Source organism: Urocitellus parryii, chromosome 3 (assembly GCF_045843805.1).
Source record: "Urocitellus parryii isolate mUroPar1 chromosome 3, mUroPar1.hap1, whole genome shotgun sequence".
Lineage (NCBI taxonomy): Eukaryota > Metazoa > Chordata > Mammalia > Rodentia > Sciuridae > Urocitellus > Urocitellus parryii.
This window is the reverse complement of record NC_135533.1, coordinates 59,299,024-59,324,558: the sequence shown is the minus strand read 5'-3', so window position 1 is coordinate 59,324,558 and position 25,535 is coordinate 59,299,024. Positions and strand designations below refer to the sequence as shown.

The following is a 25,535-nucleotide window of genomic DNA, read 5'->3' as shown; positions in this document are numbered from 1 at the left end:
TTCGCACATGCTAGGCAAGCGTTCTGCCACTGAGCTACGGCTCCAACCCTCTCAAACCTTCATTTCTAAAACATTTGTTTCCTTCAAAACACTCACCTTTTGACTTGTAAGTTCCGTCCTGTTTCATTTGCTTCTCAATCTGACTTATCTAGACACCCACCAGACCCATTATTTTAATTATCACCTTTCCTGTCTTTTGAATAGCAATTATTAATTGAGCACCTAATCTGTGTGACTTTAGGCACACTACCCAACTTAGGACCTCAATTTTCTCATTTATAAAATGAAAAATAAACTACACTGCCACAGACTATGAGAATTACATGAAATAATGCACAGGCCTGGCATATAGTGAATGCTTATTAAATGTTTGTTGTTATTATGATTGTTAAGATATCCTAGAGAACATCATATAACTGAATTGGGAAACTGCAAATTCATGTTTCAGATTCCAGCTAAACTCTCATAAATATGGCTGTGTGATTCTTTTAATGTGTTCATTGCCTTGAATACATACATATTATATTCTCATTCCCATATCTCCACTCACCACAAATGATTACTTCAAGCCTTAAGCTCCCTACCCAATCATTTCACTTCTCATTGTCTCTAGGCTCCTTGGCCTTTTGTACCTAACAAAATAGATATCATCAGACAATAACTCTCTAATGCTCTTGCCTGCTTCATGCACTTGTCTTCCTCCTCTTATCCTAGCAGAAATTATGTTCCTCTCTCAAAGTTAAGCTTTCTGATTCCCCTCCAGAATCCTAAGAAACTCTCATTCCACCAATCAAGTTTTTCTTCTGTACCTCTTTCAATTCTTCCCTATGTACATAAATATGCTCAACATCTTGCATATTAGGGAATAAAGATCAAAACATCTAACCCTCATGAAAGTTTTCTCCAAACTTTCATGAGCACATTTCATAAAACCTATTTATTCACAGTCCTTGTGGTGAAGCTTCCTTTCCCTGTCACTTTTTATACATCTAAAGCCAAAACCAGTATTTGTTAATTGAATGTTTCAATTAGATAGAGAATATGTTAGCTTTACCATATTTTATCTTTTCTAACCTTCACCTGCTCCAGACATTTCAACAAATAAAATATTACAGGTAAAACTAAAAACCATTTTGTATCCTTCTCTGCTAGATTCTCCTCCTTTATTCCCTAGATCTATTATCCATAATTTGGTTTTTATTATTTCCTCGCATGTTTTTACATTCCTAATGCATATGCTTTTTATTCATACACAACATATAATACAATTTTGCAATTTTAAAACTTTATATAAATAGTAAGCTGTATAGCTCTGCAAATTGCTTTTTTCATTGAATAAATAATGAAAAATCATATTCACATAATTTATTTGTGTTGATATATATAGCTAAGTACAATTTTATCATATGCTGTGGTTTATTAATTTTTCTATGGTTGGATCTTGTTTTATATTCAATATTTTACTATCAAACACAATGAACATATTTTTATATCTCCCTGTGACTGACCATCATCTAAAGTTTCACTGAAGTAGATGAAAGGATCCTAGAGTATTCAGACCTTCAATTTTACTATATAATGACAAACTGTTCTTCACAGTAATTGAATAATTTTATACTGGCATCACCATTCACTAAGAGTTCATATTTCTTCAAATTCTTGCCAATATTAAAATTTATCAGAGTTTCAGATTTTGACAATCTGATCAATATGAAATGGTATCTCATTTGCCTGACTACTAGCAAAACTAACCATTTTTACTTACATTTCTTACTCATCCAGGTGAGTTGCTGTTCATTTTTCTATTGATTCATTTGTCTTTTACTTACTTACTCTGTAGGAGTTCTTGATGTGCTCTGTACAGTAGTACTTTACCTAAATTATTAAATTTTAAGATATTTATATTTATCAATTCCCCCATTTTTGTATGTACTTTTTATCATCTTATTTTAAAACTTATCTTTTAAACTGGGACAAGAAAGACTTTCACGTACATTTTCTTGTCAATGTTTCAATTTTTTGTTCCTCATACTTAGGAACTATGTTGAATAAATTTTTATGTATGGACTAATCATTTGACCTACCTTCATCTAGTCCATCTTTTCCCCACTGAATTGTAATGTCATTTATGTCATGTATTAGGGATCCATATAAGCTTGTGTCTACTTTTAGATTTTTTATTCTCTTGCATTAGTCTATTTGTTATACATCCACACCAAATTTTTTTTTCTTTTGGTACTAGGGATAGAATGCAAGAACACTTTACCACTGAGATATATCACCAGTCATGTTACTTTTAAATTTGAGACAGGTTCTTTCTAGGTTGCTGAGGGCCTACCTAAATTGCTGAGGCTGGATCAAACTTGCGATCCTCCTGCTTCAGCCTCCCAAGTCACTGGGATTATAGGCAGGGGCCACCACACCCTGCCCAAACCATACTATCTTGAAGTTTTAAATGTAAAATAAAACTAGCAGGAAAAGTCCCCTGTTCTTCAAAATAGTTTTTGCTCTTCTTGACATTTTTCTCTTTAATGTGGACTTTAAATCAGCATTAAATCCAATCAAAAACAGAAAAAAAATGAAGAAACAAGCTGTTTGAACTGTGACAAAAAAAGTGGTCATAATGGGCATCTCTGCCTGGTACCTACCTTCAATAAATATTTTCCTAAAATTTTATCATTGAGAATGACAGGTTTTCAGAAGTGCTATAAACTTGCCTGCCCACCTACCTCCGGGCAAAATTCATATGGTAAAGTCTAAACCCCTAAAGTAATGGTATTTGGAGGTAGAAACTTTGGGAAATAATTAGGCTAGTGGGTAGAACCCTCTTGAAAGATATTAATGTACTTATAAAGACAGAAAGAAACCAGAGCTAGCTCACTGTTTTAGGAAAGGATACAGGAACACTACAATGAGCTATAAATCAGGAAAAGGGACTTCACCCAGACTCAAGACAATGTTGACACCCTGATCTTGAACTTCTAGCTACCAGAACTGTAAGAAATAAATGTTGTTTAAGCCACACAGTCTGTGGTGTTCTGTGATAGCAGAAGGTTCTTTAATACTTATCTTTCATCAGATTAAGGGGATTATCTTCTACCTCTAGTTTTCTAAGATGTTACTTGTTGATTTAGTTGACAGGATTTGATGAGGTGAGAAAGAGTGAGGATTTTTAACAACCATCACATTTCTGTACTGGTGAGTGGATGAATAGAAATGACACTCATCAAGATTTTGAGTGCAATAAAAGAAAAAGATTTTCATGGGAAATTTGGTTAAATTTAAGATACTGATGGAACATTTAAATGAAGACATCCTTTAGAACTATACACTATTCAATAGAGTACCCTACTCACATGTGGCTATTCAGCACTTGAAATATGGCTAATCCAAAATGAGATGTGCTTTAAGGGTTCACTCTGAACTTTGTAGATTTAGTACCAAAAATGTAAAATCTTCATTATTTTTCATACTAGTTATATGTTAAAGGGATAACACTACGAATATATCCAGTTAGATAATACATGGGCATTAATTTCACCTTTTTAATATTTTTAATGAGACTAATAGAAAAATTTTAAATTATACATGTGAACCTTATATTTCTACTGGACAGCAAGACTATAGATACTTGATAACACAAATGTCATATTCATAAAATGAAAATTTGTGAATCATAATCTCATAGGTAGAGTTCAGGCCAATGTGTATATGAATTTGACCATGAAATGTGTTGAATGAGAAAAGGTCTAGTGTATTTAAAACACATTTTGACTTACAAAACTCCATTTACCAATAACTCCTCAGGAATATATGTGTGTGTAAGATAAGAGACCCAACCAAACAAAACTACTGAGATTCTCTATTCTAATGAAGCCAGACCAAAGCTCACACAAAAAGAAAAAGAATGTTATTTTAATTGAATGTAAGCTACTTCTTTATCTTTGTAAAATCTGTACATACATTCAAAGGAGCTCAACTGATAGCCCCCACATAATTCAACACTGTAAACCAACCTGATGAAAAGGGTCGTCTCTATATTCTTTTTTCACACATGGATTAATTTGAGGATTTTCCACATCTGTCTCACTGGTACAAGATGAACGGCATTCTGCACAATGTAACAAGTCTTCCCATAACACATCTTCTGTTTCAGATTCTGGCCTTGTGCTCTCAGAATCCTGTCTGGAACTTGAACAGCGAGAGCTGCAACTAGTACCCGATTTAGGGGCATCCTGAAATCAAGATATTCTTTGACATTAATACAATTTATGTACCCCTTCCAACTCAAAGGATTCTATCAGAACCATATATTGTTACTTTTGCTAAAACAACAAACACACTGTCAAAGGATAGTGAAAGAAAAAACCTTAAAAATATATATTAATCTTTAAGGAGTAACAAAATACCCTCACATCAAAATGCATTTCATTTCATATTTCAGCTCAGGTGTTATTTCACATGCAAAAGTTGTGCTCATTTGTCTTAGATCTTATTTAGTTTTAATTTTTTTAATATTTATTATATTTTTAGGTGTAGATGGACACAACACAATGCCTTTATTTTTATGTGATGCTGAGGATCGAACCCGGGTCCCGCCCATGCCAGGCAAGCGCTCTACCGCTGAGCCACAATCCCAGCCCCTATTTTTAATTTTTTAAAAAAATTTCTAAAAAAGTTCAGAATTCAGGTAGGCAGAGAATAGTCCAAGATTATAGAGTCTGCACAATGAAAAGGAACATACTTCAGTGTTTTTAATGGAGCTATTTTCCTACTCAATTTTATTTAGCAACTGTAGATTTCATTCATATTGCCTTCACTTCTCAACAGAAGTTTAAAATTGACAAGTAATCTAAACCAAAAAGATAAACTGACAATTCGTGTTCTTGAGATAATACATGGCATAAAAGTCAAAAGCTAAACAATACAGGTATTTTCTAATAAAGTTACTTGATCCCAGTTTTTAATACATAAAATAAAGATGAGTGAAATTTTGATTTAAATTTTAAATAGTTAAGAATGGTAATAGCTATCCTTATAACCAACTGTGCTCAAATTTTTGGACTTGTTTTTAGCTGTCCTCTGCCACTAAGTTGTCAATCCTACTATTAAAATGTTTTATATTGATCCCTTTGTTTTTCCCATGTTATCATCAGAGTTCAGACTTTATCATTCATTCACATCTTAATCATTACAAACTCTTCCTTATGGACACCCCCCTTCTTTTCAGATTAACTTTCCTAAAGTATAGCTCTTTTACTTCTTCAAGAACCTTACACCAAGTAGTATTCCCACTACTTTGATTTCAAATTCTTTCCACCTAGCTTACTTGTCTTTGGTGCTACTTTTTGACCACAGCCTTTTCCTCCAGTGATATTGGGCTACTCTCTAACTCTTAAACAAAGCAGTTTCTTGCCAGTTTAGCCTCTGACTATGTCCCTAACATTTACCATTAATCCTGCCTTCCTTTAAAGATATGTTGAAAATTAAATGAGCACTGTAGCTCTAATACAAAGTTGGCACAAAGCAGGAGTTCAACAAATATTAATTTTAAGCTGCCTACCTAGAATACTACCTTGTCTTCAAAGTGAGTTATATTTATATTCATATGACAGTAGACCTTTGCACTGCTTTCCAGAGTCTGTAATACTGTCTTAATTAAATGTATTTCATATTCTCCAATAGATCATAATTCTCAAATACTCCATCCTTGGAAGAAACCAACACTTTTTTCTTTGGCTATTCTCACCACAGGTAACAAAATGCCTTGAATGATTAGAATGGGACACCATGAATCTATTATATTTAGTATATTGACAGATGTTTGTGGGAGGAAAGCTATTTAGGAAAAAGTAAACATTTTTTGAAGAAATGACCAGGAAAAAGAATTTAAAAAAAAATAAGAGAAAATTAAATAAGAAAAACAGAAGAGCAAAAATCAGACTGCTTTGTTTTACAAAAAACACTCCAAAAATATTTCAGACTCACTAATGTCAGTTAAAATACTTGAAACCAAGAAGTTTTCATTATAACAGAATAGCAAGACACAGAAAGTACTGAACTTCCAGTTAGTGATAATTTAAAATTTTAAATACAGCTATTTCATTATCTATCATTAACTTCTGATACAGACTTACTAATCAGATAGAAATTGGTAGCAGAATTAAAGAGATGATGATTTAATGATTGATTTCAGGGATAAGGACAAGTTTGTAATTCTTTAGTAAGTGTATTTTGCCAAGAACTACTCAGTGCATTATTTTACAAATGTAAAGCCTAAGAATTATTTTCTATAATCACTTACATTTCAAACAGAATTTTACCTGCCATATTTAGGTAATTAAAAGCCATTTTAAATTTTATTACAAACTGCTGATTAAAGCCTAAAAATAAGACATTTTAGAATTGAAAAACACAGTTCATGTTAGCCACATCAAATATGATTTGTTCTGTTCATTTCAAATCTTTAGACAGAAGGTTAAAACTAAACATACAACCAAATTTAGAAGAGGCGATTATTTACTTGAAGGGAATAATCACTTATAACAGAAATTCCTTGTGTGAGACAATTTATGCATAATTTTACTGAACCCTAACAATGTGTTGAAGTAAGTTTTTTCTTCTCACTGTAAGAATGCAGAAACTGAGACCGAAGTTAAAATATCTTCCCAAAGCCACTTAAATGATCTAACCCTATGGTTTCTTCTTTATGCTTCCCATCAAATGCTACCTTCATTAGATGAAAAGCTAACTATAATAGGGAGATAATTTTTAAAAATACTAGTAGAGTATTTTAAAGCAGGGTAAAGTAGCAAAAAAAGAATACATGCGTAAAAGAAGCTGTCCGTTTCCCCAGGTCACCCCCTGCATCCCAGATAACCAAGAAATTCCATCACCATCTTCCCAATAGGAGAACTAGATGAAGCCAACTAGATACAATACAGAAAGGCAAAAACAGGAGTAAATAAAAGCATACACAAAGAATCACAAGATCCCCACCTCAAATCTAGCACTCTTGTGCCAAACACTATGGCAGCCTTGTATATTATCTATGACTCCCATCCTACCAGAAGATTGAATGACTCTTCCTGAAAAACAAGATGCCCCTTAAAACTGTATCTATATAAATATCACCATTGGGAGGTTTACGATACATTGCTGGGTGTAAAGTCCACCAGTCCCATCCATGAACAAGAGCTTCCCAGATGTGTTTTAAATGTCTTTTTCATTTACTAGTTGGGATATTTTTATAAAGAGAAACTGAATTCAATACTGTTCTATTTTTAGCTACCAAGTCCACCTGAAAAGAACTTAATTAATAATCTTTGATGATTTCCTTGCTTTCTATCAACATAAAGAGTTTCCAAGGTCATTTTGTATATTTCCTACAACATATAGGAACAAGGAACTGGTCAGTTTTTCAGGGAGACCTATATTTTACCTGTCTTTGTGTGTGTGTGTGTGTGTGTGTGTGTGTGTGTGTGTGTATGTGTGTGTTTAAAAAGAAAAGTGATCACAGGCTAGAGATGTTTACTGTGTTTTAGGCTTGCCCAAAGGAATTTTTGTACTTCACTCTTGAGGAAAAATAACACCAATAATTTGAAGAGATTATAAGTTAATAATATAAATAAAAATGCAAAACTACAACTCTTTTGCAGTGTACAAACAACCCTACAAATCTTTTTTTCTACACTTTTTCAAGAGATTTTATTTTGCTTTTGAAAAAAATCCTTTAAAGTTAGTTTAACTTAAGAATCAAAGATTTTTAGAACTGAACACAACCAATATCTTCTAGTTTAAAATTTTTACTATTCAGAGGAATAATCTGAAGACCAGATTTTAGTTTTATGTCATCTTTTGTATCATTTGAAAAGATTTAAAACAACCAATGACTATTAACCTATACTTAATACTTAAATTAAAATCTAAAAGGTTTTAAGAAATTTATTTATTTAAAAATCAAGATAAGTAGAATGCTAGGACTGAGTCAAGAGACACTGTATCCTTGCAGGTATTTTTAAAAAATCACAAATTTCAAAAATAAAAATTTGTAGAATAAGGTTCTGCCCTTCAAGAATCTCAATAGTTCAAAATACAGCTACAAACTAAAAAGAACAAAAAACATAAAGTGAGAAAATTAACTCCAAAACCAAATAATTTCTTCCATAGGAAAGGGGTCAAGTAGCCTTCCAGCACCAATGAACATAAGTGTGTAAAAAGACTGAATTTCACAAGTTTGACTGCTTGGTTTAGAAAAAGGAGACAGCACATCAGATGATTTGTGTGTTTGTATTATTGTCTGTCTAATGTCAGCCACAAAAAAACACAAAACCATAGTCACCAGAAAGATTAACCAGAGATATAAACACAAAGCACTGTGCAAAGAAGTAACTCTTCTAATCTTAACACTTTGAAAGTATTCATATTCCAATCCAGCATATCATTTGATTTTTTAATAAGTTTAACCCAAAATCTTCAAGAAAAAAATACTAATATACTTCAATAAGAGTAGAAGATAATGTTGACCAAAAAGTAACATAAGGAGTAATTTGCTTTAAAGGCAGATAATGAAATTTTCTGTCCTTAAAACAGAAACTAAAAATAAAATGGAATAATATTCTTTTTCTATTTTTGTTGTTTTAAGGTCAAGAAATGTGATAAAGTTGGAAAAGCATTTTAGAGAAAAAACAAAAATCAATAAGGAAAAATAGAATAAAGGAAGTCAGAAAAATAACTTTACAATAATCAAGAATACATAAAGCCTTCTAAAAGAAAAGAGTGACATAGTAATTTACAGATTGTCTCCACAAGATGGTCTTCTTTAAAAATAAACAACAACCTGAATATATGAGTCTTCAGAGATATTGCACAAAATAAATACAAGTGTGTAGCCGTTAATCAATGTGTGTAATACCTAAATCTAAATTGATTATATATCAAGATTGTATAAAAATAACAAATATAGGTAACTTATTTCAACAATAATTATCAATTATAAAAATAAGTTGTAAGTTAGCAACACATAAATCTGGTAAGACCAAATTTTATACCTCATTAGGATAATGCTTCTTATAATGGTGTGACTTTCTATTCCGAAGAATGTTTTCAGAAGTCCTGTCCACATGACGGCGTATTGAGTATCCCGTTTCAGGACCTTCCTCACTGGACACTTCATCAGAGACATTTGTTATTTTTCTTTGGGCATCCTAAATTGGGAGTACACAGAGAGGATTATAAGCAATTTCTGACTAACCCTTTAGCTTTAAAATGGAAATATTTCAAACTATATATACATACACACACACATATATGTATATATACACATACACACAGATTTTCAAAATAGCTTCAATTATGTCAAAGTAAATAGTAAGTACTATCTTATTTTCTGCTAAAGTTTATTTTTTATTTTTCACTTTTGCATAAATGTCTTAAATCAGTAACTATACTCATTTTACTTGGACTGAAAATGTAGCTCACTTGTCTTAGCCATGTGCAAGACCTTGGCTTTGATCCCTAGCACTACAGGGAAAAATAAAATGTATATTTCACTTTTAAAAGTAATTCAACAGTAATTTGTCAAATATTGTTCCATAACATTGTATTCATAAAATGATTTGAAACAGTCTACAAAATTAAGAAATATAAAATAGGACAGAAGCAGAACAGAATAGAAGAAATTGAGAGACCTGAGAAGAACTTTTTCCAAACCAAAAAAGACCAACAGTTGTAAGATATGCTACTGACTTAATCATGGTCCACAGTGCAGCAAGAGGTATATGGTGGTATACATATTAGATACACATTATGTATCAATTGATTTTTAAGAGACATTCAGATTTTAGAAATTCTGAAATTGAAAAACTCTAGGACCAAGATGTAGTTCAGTGGAAGTTGCTTGCCAAGAAGGCACCAGACCCTTGATAAAATACCCAGCACAAGAAAGAAAAGAGAAGGATGGAAGGGTGGAAGAAAAGAAGGAAGGAAGGTTGATTCCAGAGGCATAAGTTCTATCTTCCTGCTCCTCTTAATGATAGTAGGTGACGAATACACGAGTATGTGTTTGAAAACTGTGAGTGAAAATATATTGATTGAGTGATGACAATGATATGAAGCTCACATTACCAGACAGCTAAGTGCTTGAAAAAAGTCTAAAATAATAGTAAGTGACTAGATTAAATTATAGGCCCATGCTGTTACATAGCTACTGACTAATACTAGAAAGTAAATGTACACTCAAACAGAAACACACACTTCACCCCAAATTAGAGAATCCTCTTTATCTACTTCCCCCGAAAATGCTAATGTTCACATTCCTAAATGTAACAAAGGTAACATCTTTTAATTTGACTATACTGTTTTTTTTTTAACTAGAAGAATTTTAACCAGAAAACTTAAGCAAAAAAATGAATCAGAAGTCATTATATTAGGCTCTGTAACAATAAACCCAGAGTTTCTTTAAGTTTTATTTTGGAAAAGTAAACAAACAATTATTACCTTCAACATATAAATATGTTCTCAATAAGATTTTGTTTTCAGAGCATTATTACTAATAGAGTCCCTTGGGCAAGATGGCTAACTAGAGGCTGCAAGCTTCCCTCCAAAACAAAGACAAAAACAACAGCTATTTCACTGGAGTGTTTGAGGCAGAATGCAGAGGAATGTGGCAGAGACACCAAGAGCACAGAGCTAAAAAAGGAAACTAAGTACAGGGCACTCACCCTCCTGTCTCTTAAGATCAACCCTTAACCAAGAGGGGCTTTACTTGACAGGGAAAGAATAAGAACCCCAGCAGTCCCCAGGCATATCACAGACATCCAAGCATTTGCTGCTGGAGAAGCCTGCAGTCCTCACAGATTCTGAGCCTGTTTAGGGATTACCATACTACTGCTTGCTCCAGAGAAAGACAGAGCCTAGTCCATGTTGTGTCCTCCCACACCCAGGTTCCTGCTGAACAGTTCTATCTTAAGACCCTTCTCACCTTCCCACATCTCCACAAAGCATCTGGGAAGCCCTGACCATACTCCAGCTGCCCTAGCAAGCAGCTGGGTGATCTTATTAACCTACCTTCAGCACCCTGGAAGCAGACAGGCAGCCTTGCTTGCACACCAAGCAACACCAAAATCAGTAAGGCAGTATACTATAAATAGGTTGGCTCCTACAGGCTCTGCAAAATCATACATGCACAGCCCTCAAACACTAAAGGCACCCTCTCTGGACACTTAGAGGTACTCTACCCAGTCACCTACAGACACTACTGACATCGATTACAGCTGAAGAAGTTATACAGAAACTACACTATACTTGGATGTGAAAACAGCCTAATTAACTGACACTCTAGGCTATATCATCAGAAGAAATCTATTATGAAAGCTGCCCTATAAAAGTGGTATAGGCAACTAATCTATCAGATGAACAAAGATCCATGTAGGGACACAAAAGTAATAAGGGAGCTTGATGCCGACACAAAAACCACAATGTAGCAACACACCTGAGACCAGAAAAGGAAATTAATAAACTGTAAAAGAATTAAAATGTTTTAAGGAAACCCAATTGATACAAGTGAACATAGTCAATTCAATGAAATAAGGAAGACAATTCATAAGAAAAAATGCATCAGAGATAAAAATCAAAACCACAAAATTTTAGATAAATAACTCAATAAAGGAAATAAAAATTCAGTTGAGAACTTCAAAGCAGAATAAAGCAAGCCAAATAAAGAATTTCTGAGTTTGAAGATAGGTCTTTTAAAATGAGAGAGAGAAGCAAAAAAGAAAAATTATGAAGAATGAAAAAAGCCTACAAGACTGATGGGGAGCATGCCAATTTTCACTTTATAAGAGATCCAGAAAGAGGTGAGAAAAGGTATAGAAAAACCAGTTCAATGAAATAAATGCTGAAAACTTTCCAAATGTTGGAAAATATACAGATATGCAAGTTCAAGAAGCTCAAAGGACCCCTAATAGATTGAACCAAAAAAAAAATCCACTTCAAAGCATATTTTAGTTAAGCTATTACAAGTATAAGAGAATTTTTAAAAATCATAGAGAAAGGCTCAATTCCCATAATGGAATCTCCACTCCACTAACATCAGACTTCTCAGAAGAAGCTAGAAGAGAATGGTATAACATATTTCAAGTTCTGAAAGGAAAAAAACTGCTAATCATGAATACTGTATCTAAAAAAGCTATTCTTCAGAAATGAATGAGAAAGAAAATCTTCCAAGACAAACAAAAACTAAGGAACTAGTTCTACAAGAAATTCTTAAGGGAGTTCTACACGGAAGTTAAAGGATGATAACTATCACCATAATAAAAACACATGAAAATACAAAATTCACTAGTAGAACAGAGAAAAAAAGAGAAAGAAAATCAAATGATCAACACACATACACACACACACACACACAAAACAACTAAACCACAAAGAATGAATACAAAAAAGGAACAAAGGATAAAAAAACCACCAGAAAAAAATAAAATTACAGTATGTCTTTACTTGCCAATATTAACTGTGAATGTAAGTGGATTATATTTCTCAATTAAAAAAAAAGTCTGGCTGAATGGATTTTTTAAAATGACCAAAAGATATAAAGATATGCTTCCTATATGAAACTCACTTCACCATTACCAATGAAGACACAACGATGGAAAGAGAAAGATAGAAAAAGACATACCATGCAAATGAACACCCAAAATGAACAGGAATAACTATACTGTTATCAGATAAAACAGACTGTCAAAAAGTATAAAAAGAGAAAAATAAATTCACCATATAATGATAAAGGGATCAGCTCAACAAAAAGAAAATAACAATCGTAAATACATATGTGCCCAACACTGGAGTACCTAATTATATAAAGCAAATAACTATTAGATCTAAAAGGAAGATAGATTCTATTACAATAATAGTTGGGGTAAACACTAGTTAGTATCTAGGAAAGCTTGCTGTCTTGGGTAGTGAGATAAGAAAGACTCTATAAAGAACTTATTTAACCACATAATTGTAGCCACCACATAATCGTTGCACCCTGTTTCTTCAGTTCTAAAATTTGTTTATAATCTTTTGTTGCATACTTGTTATATGGTATAATTCTGTTCATCATGCTCCTTCAAAGGTAAACAAAGAAGTAAAATATTTGCCAGTGGTATGGGGATGCACTTTTGTCTTCTCATGCACTGATACCAAAACCAGAGAAGGACACAATAAGAAAACCACAGATTAATCTCCATAATAAACACAGATGTAGAAGTCCTCAATAAATTATTAACAAATCAAATCCTAGAGTACTTCCAAATGTTATACAATATGATCAAGTGGGTCTTCTCCTAAGGATGCAAGCATGGATTAATAATTGTAAATAAATAAATGTAATACAGTATATCAACAATGAAGGACAAAACAGATGATCATCAATAGTGCAGAACAAGCATTTGGTAGAATTCCACATAACTTCATAATAAAAATCCTCAAAATATTAGGCACAGCAGGAATATACTTCAACACAATACAGGAGATTTATACACACACACATACACACACACACACACACACACACAAACGCACTCACACTCTCACAGCCAACACCCTAGTGAATGGGAAAAGCTGAAATTGTTTCCTCTAAGATCAGAACAATAAGACAAGAATATTTATATTTACCATTCTTATTTAATGCAGCACTGAAAATCTTATTCAATATAATACTGAAAGTACTTAATCAGAGCAACAAGGTGTTAAGGTCTGTAAACAAGTGAAGATGGCGCCTGGCATTTTGCCAGAGGGAGTGGTTTGTGAAGTAACGCCAGCGAGCCATTAAGTGTGGAGATTCCTTATTGGTTGTATCTAGTTTATGTTAATTAAGATAAGCTGTGTGGAATGTATATATACCCCTCCTGTCCTACAATAAACGGCTCCCACTCCTGCTGTATCAATCTACACAAGTTCCTTGTCACCCTCTGGTTATTTTGCTGCAGCCGGACTGCGGCAATAAGGCAAGAGAAAGAAATAAAAGGCATCCATATGAAAAAGGAGGAAGTCAAATTATCCCAATTGCAAACAACATAAAAAAAAAAAAACCCTGCTAGAACTGATACATTCAGTAAGGTAACAGGATATTAAAAAAAAATACAAAATTCAGTAGTATTTTAATATACCAATAGCATAATTACTGAGAAAGAAATCAAGAAAGTAATCCCACTCACAACAATTACAAAAAATAAAAAGTAAAAGCCCAAGAAATTAAACCAATAAAGCAAATTATATTTAAATGAAAATTACAAATCATTGATGAAAGAAATTAAAAACAGAAGGCATACCATGTTCATCACCAAAGTGATCTACAGATTGAAGGCAGTTCCCTATAGCAATCACATTCTGCACAAAACTACAAAAAAACACTACTTAAATTTGTATGGAATCACAAAAGACCCTGAAGAGTCAAAGCAATCCTGAGCAAAAAGAACAAGACTAGAGATATCATAATTCCTGGCTTCAAAACACACTACAAAGCTATAGTAACCAAAACCATTATGGTACTGGCCTAAAACACAGACAAACAGACCAAAGGAACATAATAAAGAACATAGAAATAAATCCAAATATTTATACACAACTGATTTTTGACAAAGATACTGAATATACTGAAGAAAGGAAAGTCTCTTCAGTAAATGATGGTGAGAAAACTGGATATCCATACACAGAAGAATTAAATTAGACCCCTATTTCTCATCATGAACCAAAATGAACTCAAAATGGAAGAAAGACTTAAATGTCAGACCCCAAACCATGAAGTTACTGTTAGAAAATCCTGGAAAACCAGGGGTGATGCTTTAGGATATTTGTCTAGGCAGAGATTTTTTGATATAACCCCAAAAGCAAAGGCAAAAAAAAAAAAGGTGACAAAGAGGATTATATCAAACTAAATTATTTCTGCACATCAAAGGAAATAATTAACAGAGTTTAAGATACAACTTACATAATGGAAGAAAATATTTGTAAACTATTCATGCAACAAGGGTCTAATATACAGAATATATAAGGAATAACAACCCCCCCAAAAAAACTCAACAGCAATAAAACCAAATAATACAATTAAGAAGTGGGCAAAGGACATAAACTTTCAGAAGAAAATATACAAAGGGCCAATAAATATATTAAAAAATGTTCAACATCACTAAATGTCAAAGAAATACAAATCAAAACTACAATGAGGGCTGGTGTTGCAGCTCAGTGGTAGAGCACTTGCCTAGCATGTATGAAGCACTGGGTTTGATACTCAGCACCACATAAAAATAAACAAATAAAAGAGAGGTATAGTGTCCACATCTAAACTACAATGAGATTCTACCACACCCCACTTAAAATCCCTAAATATAAAACATTACAAATGCTGATATGGATATGAAAAAAGGAGAACTCTCATACACTATTGGTGGGAATATAAATTAAGACATCTATTATGGAGAACCTTATTGAAGTTTCTTAAAAAAATAGAACTGCTTTATGATCCAGCAATCATACTATTGATGAAATGAAGTGAGTATGGTAAGGAAATAACTGCACTCAGATATTTACTGCAACACTATTCACAACAGCCAAGACATGAAATCAACTGAGGTGTTAACAGATGAAAGAAAATATATATACAAATAAAATATTATTCTGCCATAAGAAAAATTCTTTCATTTGCTACAACATGAATGGAACTGGAGGACATTATGTTAAGTGAAGTAAATCAAGCACAGAAAAGATAAATATCGTACACTTTTACTTAACTAAAAAAGTTTATCTTGTAGAAGTAGAGAAGTAGAAGTAGAAAATAGTGGTTACCAGAGCCTGGTAATAGGGAAAGAGGAAAAAGTGGGGATGTAGAGAGGATGGTTGAAGGGCACAGGGATACAGTTAGATAGGAGGAATAACTTCTTATTTTCTACAGCACAGTAGAATAAATATGGTTGACAACAGTTAATTGAATATTTCAAAACAGAGAGTAGAAAGCACTTTGAATGTTCCCAACAAAAAGAAATGGTAAATGTTTGAGGTGATATACATGACAATGACCCGGATGTGATGATTACAAATTGTATACATGTACTAAAAATCACCCTATACTCCATAAATATGTATAATCATTATGTGCCAATTTTAAATGAAAAGGTATTTTTTTCCGATTAAATACAAAACAGATATGACATCAAAAGTAATAAATGTAGGATAAACAAGATATTTTTATAGAAAATATGAAAGAAACTGTTGTAGTTCAGCTTTCAGAATAATTTAGATATTCAGCTTAATGCAAATTCTTATACATATATGGAAATAAAGAAAGAGAAAGTAAGGTTTAACAGATAGCAACTATAAAGTGCTTTAACATTTTGGAAAAATTCAAGCCATCAAAAATCAGTTCAGAAGGTATAAGTTATATTGGCAATTAAGTTTAATCATAGTACTTATCTAATTTTAGTTTCATCAGTACTATTTATACAGCCTCATAATATAAATTCTGGAGAAAACGTTTAGTTCAAAGGCAACTACCATATCTAAATCATTTCATATTGGCTAATATAAAATCACACAAGGGTATTTTAAAAATTACACTTACTTTGCTGGGAACATTCCTCACAGTTCCTGTGATCCAGGCTGCCTCTTCTGGTTTAATAGTTTCACACTGAGGTTCATGGTTTTGCATTCCATCTTCACTGCTTTTAACAGTCTTTTTTCCATCAAGAGATACATAGCCATTGTCAGTCTCAGTTGATTTATCAATTGAATTCTTTGCTTTCTTTGATCTAAAAATAAAAATTTGTAGAAGAATGTTATATGAATTTGGCTTATTTTAAAAATTTTTTTTGAGTTGTATATGGACTCAATGCCTTTATTTGTTCTTATGTGGTGCTAGGGTCAAACCCAGTGCCTCCACTTGCTCCACCAATGAGCTACACCTTCAGCCTGAACTTAAGATTATTTTAAATGTTACTGAGAGAGTAACCTATCATAGATATATGTATGATGTTGATAATTACATTGAGTAGTTATTTCTCAGAATTTCAATGGCTATCTTTATTTTTGTAAGAAATAACTTAGAAACATAATGTCAGATAAAATAAACAAGTATATTAAAATCGTAGTTCAACTATTTATTGATTTTGAGGTCTTACAAATAGCAATTCTAAGCAATTTATGTGGCCTAATTTATCAAACAATTCTTAGTCAAAATCACCTGGTCTTTAGGCATAAGATCAAAATTTTCCCATTTATTATATATTTTTATAATACTATTATAAAATTATAAACAATAATATTTTGACACCTTTTATTTCAAAAACTGAGTAATTACCACATAAAGTTGCAATTAGTGATTTAACTTAGTTTTTTCCTTTTTGCTTCTGGGGATTAAACCCAGGATACTTTACTACTGATCTACATTCCCAGTCCTTTTTATTTTTTATTTTGAGATATGGTCTTACTAAGTTGCTAAAGGTCTCACTAAGTTGCTCAAACTTGCAATCTTCCTGCCTTGCACCTGGCTTCACTTAGTTCTAATATTTTAGTTTAGCTAAATACTTACTTTAGTATACATACATGAATATCTCTGATAAACTAAATATACATTGGAAACAAGACATTTTGTAACACGAAAACATATGAAAAAGAAGAAAACTTTCAATAAGATCCTAAATAATGAAAGAAGTAAAAATGAGTAACAAAGAAAATGAATAAGTAATCTCTTTCACTCACTGAAATACTCTCTGGAAAAAAAATATTAGTACCCATGCAGCTAATAAATACTTACAAAGCTAGAATGGAGGATATTAATTTATGGAAATAATTTTTTTCTATATATAAAATATAACATGGGAAATAATAAACAAGCCATTTTTTATTAATAGCAAATGCATGACTAGTTCTCTTCAGAGATTATTTTGGGTGAAAGAATGGCTATCAAAGTTAGTAAATGGTTAGTAGAAATATGTGAGTCCCATACAAAATTAAAATGTGCTCATTGCAGATTAAGTCTACCATAAAACATTATTTAAAAGCAATTATATTTAAATAAATCCCCTTGAATTTTCCAAAAATTATTGGTTTTCAAGAAAGGAAAAATAAAACCAGTAGTTTGTCTTCACATAGATTTTAAAAATTAGGCTTTTAAAAAAATGCATACTAGTTAGTTATATTGGAATCCATATTTCAGAACCAAGGAAGGCCTTATAATTTTCACCTATTATAACTGCTCATTTTGCAAATAAGCAATCAGTAGAACAAAGAGGTCGGAGTGACTTATTTAAGGTCAGTCACCCAGAGGCAAAGCTAGCATTAAAATACACACCTTCTGACCATGAGGTTAATTACATTCTCCATACTATCTCCAACTGTTCACTTTTTGGGAAACTGCCTGTTAAGGTTTATTCTTACACATTTATCAAAACACAGACAGTTTCTGTCTTATGCAAACAGGCCCCTCTCCTTCTGCCCTTCTCCTCCGGAATTCCTAAAGGAGACACAGATGTAGGTTCTCTACAGAGCTTAATGCTTTTTAGTCATTCAGAACACAGCTTCAGAGTTACAATACTCAGCAGCCCCATCCCCTTACCCTTTCCTTTCCATATGATCCTCGGAGGACTGAAGAAATTAAGGGAACAATGAGTCATAGAATAAAGACCATGTATGAGTAGTAGAAAAACAGAAGAAAATAAATGATATTAAAGAAAAATAATGGGTGAAAATACAGAATAAAAGTTACAGAAGAAATCTGGTCTTCTCTGGGGAATAAAGTAATGGAAATACCAAAGATTAATTGTTCACCTCTTCCTTGAATAATACATAACACACAAATATGAAATGAAAAAAAGGTTAAATTACTCATCAGAAACTCAAAGATAAAGAAGTGTGCTGATTTCTCATTTCATACCCCATTTGAATCAAATGTATGATATGTCAAGATCATTGTATTGTCTTGAGCAACTAATAAAAAAAAAAAGAAGTGTGCTGAAAGGTAATAAGTTCATGGAAATGTGCTTAGGCTAGGAAGGGGGGAAGAAAGGAGAATAAATAAGGTAAAAGAATGGCTGAAAATGTTGGTAGAACTATTAATCATATAGAATGTGTAAGAAGAGATATTTATTTGAGAAGAAAGATGGAACATCCTGAAAAAGGTCAATAGGCAGTTGGAAATGGGCCTGGAAGCCAGTAGTCATAAGTAGAAATAGTGACTGAAAACTCAGGAAAACATATAGAAGTGAAAACATACAGGACAAAAAAGAAAAAAGCTTGGTGGAAAGATCTTTGAATCAAAGAGTTTTCTTAAAAGAATATATTCTTGACCGGAGGAGGAAGCAGCCTGGGGCCAGCCAAGCCAGACCAGAGGAGGAAGCCTGGCCCCGCCCCGTGTGCTAGTCCAGAGGAAGCCCATCAACCCTTAAAACCCATCAAAGGGGATGTGGCTACCAGCACAGTTCTGCGGCTGATCCAGGTACCCGGTTTCCAACTCCCCCACCCTTAGCTGTGATAACTCAAAATATTTCCTACAAGCTTTCGGGGGTTGTAGCTATCAACGCAAAAAACAATTGTACAGGCATCTGGTTTCCACCTCAGAGACTAGAGTAGGGAAGATACAAGTGGAAGCTCATTTCCTTTCACAATGGCTATACCCACCACCCTGAATACAGAGGCTCAAGCTAGGAATAGACAACGCCACCTACTAGAAGCAAGGAAAACAGTGTTTTGAGAGACTTTTTTTTCTCTTTCTTTCTCTCTTTTCTTCCCTCTCTTCCACAACTTCAACATATGTGAACCCAAGAATTATGCATGAACAACCGAATTACCAAAGTAATATTAATATGGAGGAATTGCATATACCCCACCTTCCCCCCATTTTTTTCTTTATTTCTATTTTACTTCCCTTTTCCTTCTCTCTTATTTCTCTTTTCTTCCTTGTTATTTTTTTCTTTTTTTTCATTCCTTTTCTCTCTATCCCACTTTCAATCTCCTAACTTTTGCTATCTATACATAGGGTAACTATCTAAATACAGATAGGAGGTTGAGTCTATACATTCTTCCATAAATTACCAGTCTATTGGTTAGAGTTCTCCAAAGGTGATAAGTTAGTTTAACCTCATACCCTCACTCCTTTCCCTCTAAGTATAACTTCCTTCGTCTGAAATTAAGTTTTCTATATGCCACCAGATATGGTATGCCTTTTATGAAACTAATGAATATATTCTTAAGTAATAATTAAAAGCAATATCTATAGACTTAGAATCTAACTATAAATGTATTAATAATGAAAACTTGTGCTTAGATGATGTACTGTTGATAATGGGAACTGTTAACATTGTCTTTCTCCGCAAAAGAGGGATTTTGGAGCTATACAAGAACAATACAAATATATAAGGGAAAAACATTAACACAACAGTTTCACAAAGCTGGAAAGAATCATGAGCAGTATGAAAAGACAAGGAAAGAAAGGACCACAAACAATGCAGGTCAATTCAATATTAGATGAGGTAATATCTGCAGCTGATGGAATATTAGACAAAGAGTTCAGGATATACATGCTTCAGATGATCTGGAGTCTCAAAGAAGACATTATACAGCAAATTCAGACAATGAAAGATCACTTTGACAATAAATTACATAAACAAATCCAAGAAGCAAAAGATCAACTCTATAGGGAGATAGAAGATATAAAAAACAAACAAACAGAAATCCTGGAAATGCAGGAAACAATAAACCAAATTAAAAACTCAAATGAGAGTATTACCAGCAGAGTAGAACACTTAGAAGATAGAACTTCAGACAACAAAGACAAAGTTTTTCAACTTGAAAAGAACATAGACAGCTCAGCAAGAATGTTAAGAAATCATGAGCAGAACATCCAAGAATTATGGGATAACATAAAGAAACCAAACCTAAGAGTTACTGGGATACAAGAGGGTATAGAGGTCCAAACCAAGGGAATCAGCAATCTATTCAATGAAATAATACTAGAAAACTTCCCAGACTTAAAGAATGAAAAAGAAATCCAAATACTAGAAGCCTACAGGACACCGAATGTACAAAATCATAAGAGATCCACACCAAGACACATAATAATGAAGATGCCCAACATAAAGAATAAGGAGAGAATCTTAAAAGCTACAAGAGAGAGGAAGCAGATTACATTTAGGGGTAAATCAATCAGGATAACTGCTGATCTTTCAACACAGACTCTGAAAGCTAGAAGATCCTGGAACAACATATTTCAAATGCTGAAAGGAAAAGGGTTCCAACCAAGAATCATGTATCCAGTGAAATTAAGCTTCAGGATTGAAGATGAAATAAAAATCTTCCACGATAAACAAAAGTTAAAAGAATTTGCAGCTAGAAAACCAGCTCTTCAAAACATCCTTGGCAAAACATTACAGGAAGAGGAAATGAAAAATAACAATGAAAACCAATAGCGGGAGGTAGTACAGTAAAGGAAAAACTAATCATAGAGGAAAAACAAATCATGTTAAGTAACATACATAATCAAATATGGCTGGAAATACAAACAATATCTCAATAGTAACCCTAAATGTTAATGGCTTAAATGCACCAATCAAAAGACATAGGCTAGTAGAATGGATTAAAAAAAAAGATCCAACAATATGCTGCCTACAGGAGACTCATCTGATAGGAAAAGACATACACAGACTGAAGGTGAAAGGTTGGGAAAAATCATATCACACATACGGACCACGGAAGCAAACAGGGGTGTCCATACTTGTATCAAATAAAATAGAGTTCAAGCCAAAGTTAATCAAAAGGGATAAACAAGGACACTACATACTGCTCAAGGGAACCATACACCAGCAAGACTTGACGATCATTAATATATATGCCCCAAACAATGGTACAGCTACGTTCATCAAACAAACTCTTCTCAAGTTCAAGAGTCAAATAGACCACAACACAATAATCATGGGAGATTTTAACATACCTCTCTCACCACTGGACAGATCTTCCAAACAAAAGTTGAATAAAGAAACCATAGAGCTCAATAATACAATTAATAATTTAGACTTAATTAATATATATAGAATATACCACCCAACATCAAGCGGATACACTTTCTTCTCAGCAGCACATGGATCATTCTCAAAAATAGACCATATATTATGTCACAGGGCAAATCATAGCAATTACAAAGGAGTAGAGATACTACCATGCATTTTATCTGATCATAATGGAATGGAATTGGAAATCAATAATAAAATGAGAAATGAGAAATCCTACATCACATGGAGATTAAACAATATGCTACTGAATGAACAAAGGGTTACAGAAGACATCAAAGAGGAAATTAAAAAAATTCTTAGAGGTGAATGAAAATTCAGACACAACATATCGAAATCTCTGGGACACTATGAAAGCAGTACTGAGAGGAAAATCCATTTCATGGAGTTCATTCCTTAAAAGAAGGAAAAGCCAACAAATAAATGACCTCACACTACACCTCGAAGCCTTAGAAAAAGAAGAACAAATCAGCAGCAAATACAGTAGAAGGCAAGAAATAATTAAAATTAGAGCTGAAATCAATGAAATTGAAACAAAAGAAACAATCAAAAAATTTGACAAAACTAAAAGTTGGTTCTTTGAAAAAATAAATAAGATTGATAGACCACTAGCCACGCTAACAAAAAGAAGAAGAGAGAGAACCCAAATTACTAGCTTATGGGATGAAAAAGGCAACATCACAACAGACAACAGACAATTCAGAAATACAGAAGATAATTAGAAATTATTTTGAAACCCTATACTCTAATAAAATAGAAGATAGTGAAGGCATCGATAAATTCCTTAAGACATATGAACTACCCAGATTGAGTCAGGATGATATAAACAAACTAAACAGACCAATATCAAGTGAGGAAATAGAAGAAGCCATCAAAAGACTACCAACCAAGAAAAGCCCAGGACCGGATTCATATACAGCAGAGTTTTACAAGAACTTTAAAAAAGAACTAATAACAATACTCTACAATCTATTTCAGGAGATAGAAAAAGAGGGAGAACTTCCAAATTCATTCTATAAGGCCAATATCACCCTGATTCCCAAACCAGATAAAGACACCTCAAAGAAAGAAAACTACAGACCAATATCCCTAATGAATTTGGATGCAAAAATCCTCAATAACATTCTGGCAAATCGTATACAAAAACATATCAAAAAGATCGTGCACCATGATCAAATAGGATTCATCCCTGGGATGCAAGGCTGGTTCAATATACAGAAATCAATAAACGTTATTCACCATATCAATAGACTTAAAGATAAGAACCATATGATCATCTCGATAGACGCAGAAAAAGCATTCGACAAAGTACAGCATCCCTTTATGTTCAAAACACTAGAAAAACTAGGGATAACAGGAACTTACCTCAACATTGTAAAAGCTATCTATGCTAAGCCTCAGGCTAGCATCATTCTCAATGGAGAAAAACTGAAGGCATTCCCTCTAAAATCTGGAACAAGACAGGGATGCCCTCTCTCACCACTTCTATTCAATATAGTTCTTGAAATACTGGCCAGAGCAATCAGACAGACAAAAGAAATTAAAAGCATTAAGATAGGAAAAGAAGAATTTAAATTATCACTATTTGCGGATGATATGATCCTATACCTAGAAGACACAAAAGGGTCTACAAAGAAACTACTAGAGCTAATAAATGAATTCAGCAAAATGGCAGGATATAAAATCAACACGCATAAATCAAAGGCATTCCTGTATATCAGCGACAAATCTTCTGAACTGGAAATGAGGAAAACCACCCCATTCACAATATCCTCAAAAAAAAAAAAATACTTGGGAATCAACCTAACAAAAGAGGTGAAAGATTTATACAATGAAAACTACAGAACCCTAAAGAGAGAAATAGAAGATGATCTTAGAAGATGGAAAAATATACCCTGTTCATGGATAGGCAGAACTAACATCATCAAAAAGGCGATATTACCAAAAGTTCTCTATAGGTTCAATGCAATGCCAATCAAAATCCCAACGGTATTTCTTGTAGAAATAGATAAAGCAATCATGAAATTCATATGGAAAAATAAAAGACCCAGAATAGCAAAAGCAATTCTAAGCAGGAAGTGTGAATCAGGAGGTATAGCGATACCAGATTTCAAACTGTACTACAGAGCAATAGTAACAAAAACAGCATGGTACGGTACCAAAATAGGCGGGTGGACCAATGGTACAGAATAGAGGACACAGAAACCATTCTACACAATTACAACTATCTTATATTCAATAAAGGGGCTAAAAGCATGCAATGGAGGAAGGATAGCATCTTCAACAAAGGGTGCTGGGAAAATTGGAAATCCATATGCAACAAAATGAAACTGAATCCCTTTCTCTCACCATGCACAAACGTTAACTCAAAATGGATCAAGGAGCTTGATATCAAATCAGAGACTCTGTGTCTGATAGAAGAAAAAGTTGGCTCGGATCTACATGTTGTGGGGTCGGGCTCCAAATTCCTTAATAGGACACCCATAGCACAAGAGTTAAAAACAAGAATCAACAAATGGGACTTACTCAAACTAAAAAGTTTTTTCTCAGCAAGAGAAACAATAAGAGAGGTAAACAGGGGGCCTTCATCCTGGGAACAAATCTTTACTCCTCACACTTCAGATAGAGCCCTAATATCCAGAGTATACAAAGAACTCGAAAAATTAAGCAATAAGAACACAAATAACCCAATCAACAAATGGGCCAAGGATCTGAACAGACACTTCTCAGAGGAGGATATACAATCAATCAACAAGTACATGAAAAAATGCTCACCATCTCTAGCAGTCAGAGAAATGCAAATCAAAACCACCCTAAGATATCATCTCACTCCAGTAAGATTGGAAGCCATTATGAAGTCAAACAACAACAAGTGCTGGCGAGGATGTGGGGAAAAGGGTACACTTGTACACTGCTGGTGGGACTGCAAATTGGTGCGGCCAATTTGGAAAGCAGTATGGAGATTCCTGGGAAAGCTGGGAATGGAACCACCATTTGACCCAGCTATTGCCCTTCTTGGACTATTCCCTGAAGACCTTAAAAGAGTGTACTATAGGGATACTGCTACATCGATGTTCATAGCAGCACAATTCACAATAGCTAGATGTGGAACCAACTTAGATGCCCTTCAATAGATGAATGGATTAAAAATGTGGCATTTATACACAATGAAGTATTACTCAGCACTAAAAAATGACAAAATCATGGAAGTTGCAGGGAAATGAATGGCATTAGAGCAGATTATGCTAAGTGAAGCTAGCCAATCCCTAAAAAACAAATGCCAAATGTCTTCTTTGATATAAGGAGAGCAACTAAAAACAGAGCAGGGAGGAAGAGCATGAGAAAAAGATTAACATTAAACAGGAACGAGAGGTGGGAGGGAAAGGGAGAGAGAAGGGAAATTGCATGGAAATGGAAGGAGACCCTCATTGTTATACAAAATTACGTGTAAGAGGATATGAGGGGAAAGGGAAAAAAATCAAGGGAGAGAAATGAATT

At 33.4% G+C, this 25,535-nt stretch overlaps 1 protein-coding gene across 3 annotated transcripts in view; it reads right to left on the bottom strand.

Moving 5' to 3' along the window:
- The window catches only part of Phtf2 (putative homeodomain transcription factor 2), a 150,490-nt gene that overhangs the window by 24,155 nt on the left and 100,800 nt on the right, over positions 1 to 25,535 (bottom strand). For all 3 annotated transcript variants that reach the window (XM_026384985.2, XM_026384984.2, XM_026384986.2), the window contains 3 exons: positions 16,601 to 16,787; positions 9,051 to 9,206; positions 4,017 to 4,235 (listed from right to left, as the gene is read on the bottom strand). In XM_026384985.2, the coding sequence (XP_026240770.1) occupies positions 4,017 to 4,235; positions 9,051 to 9,206; positions 16,601 to 16,787 (562 nt within the window). The remainder of the gene's footprint in view (positions 1 to 4,016; positions 4,236 to 9,050; positions 9,207 to 16,600; positions 16,788 to 25,535) is intronic.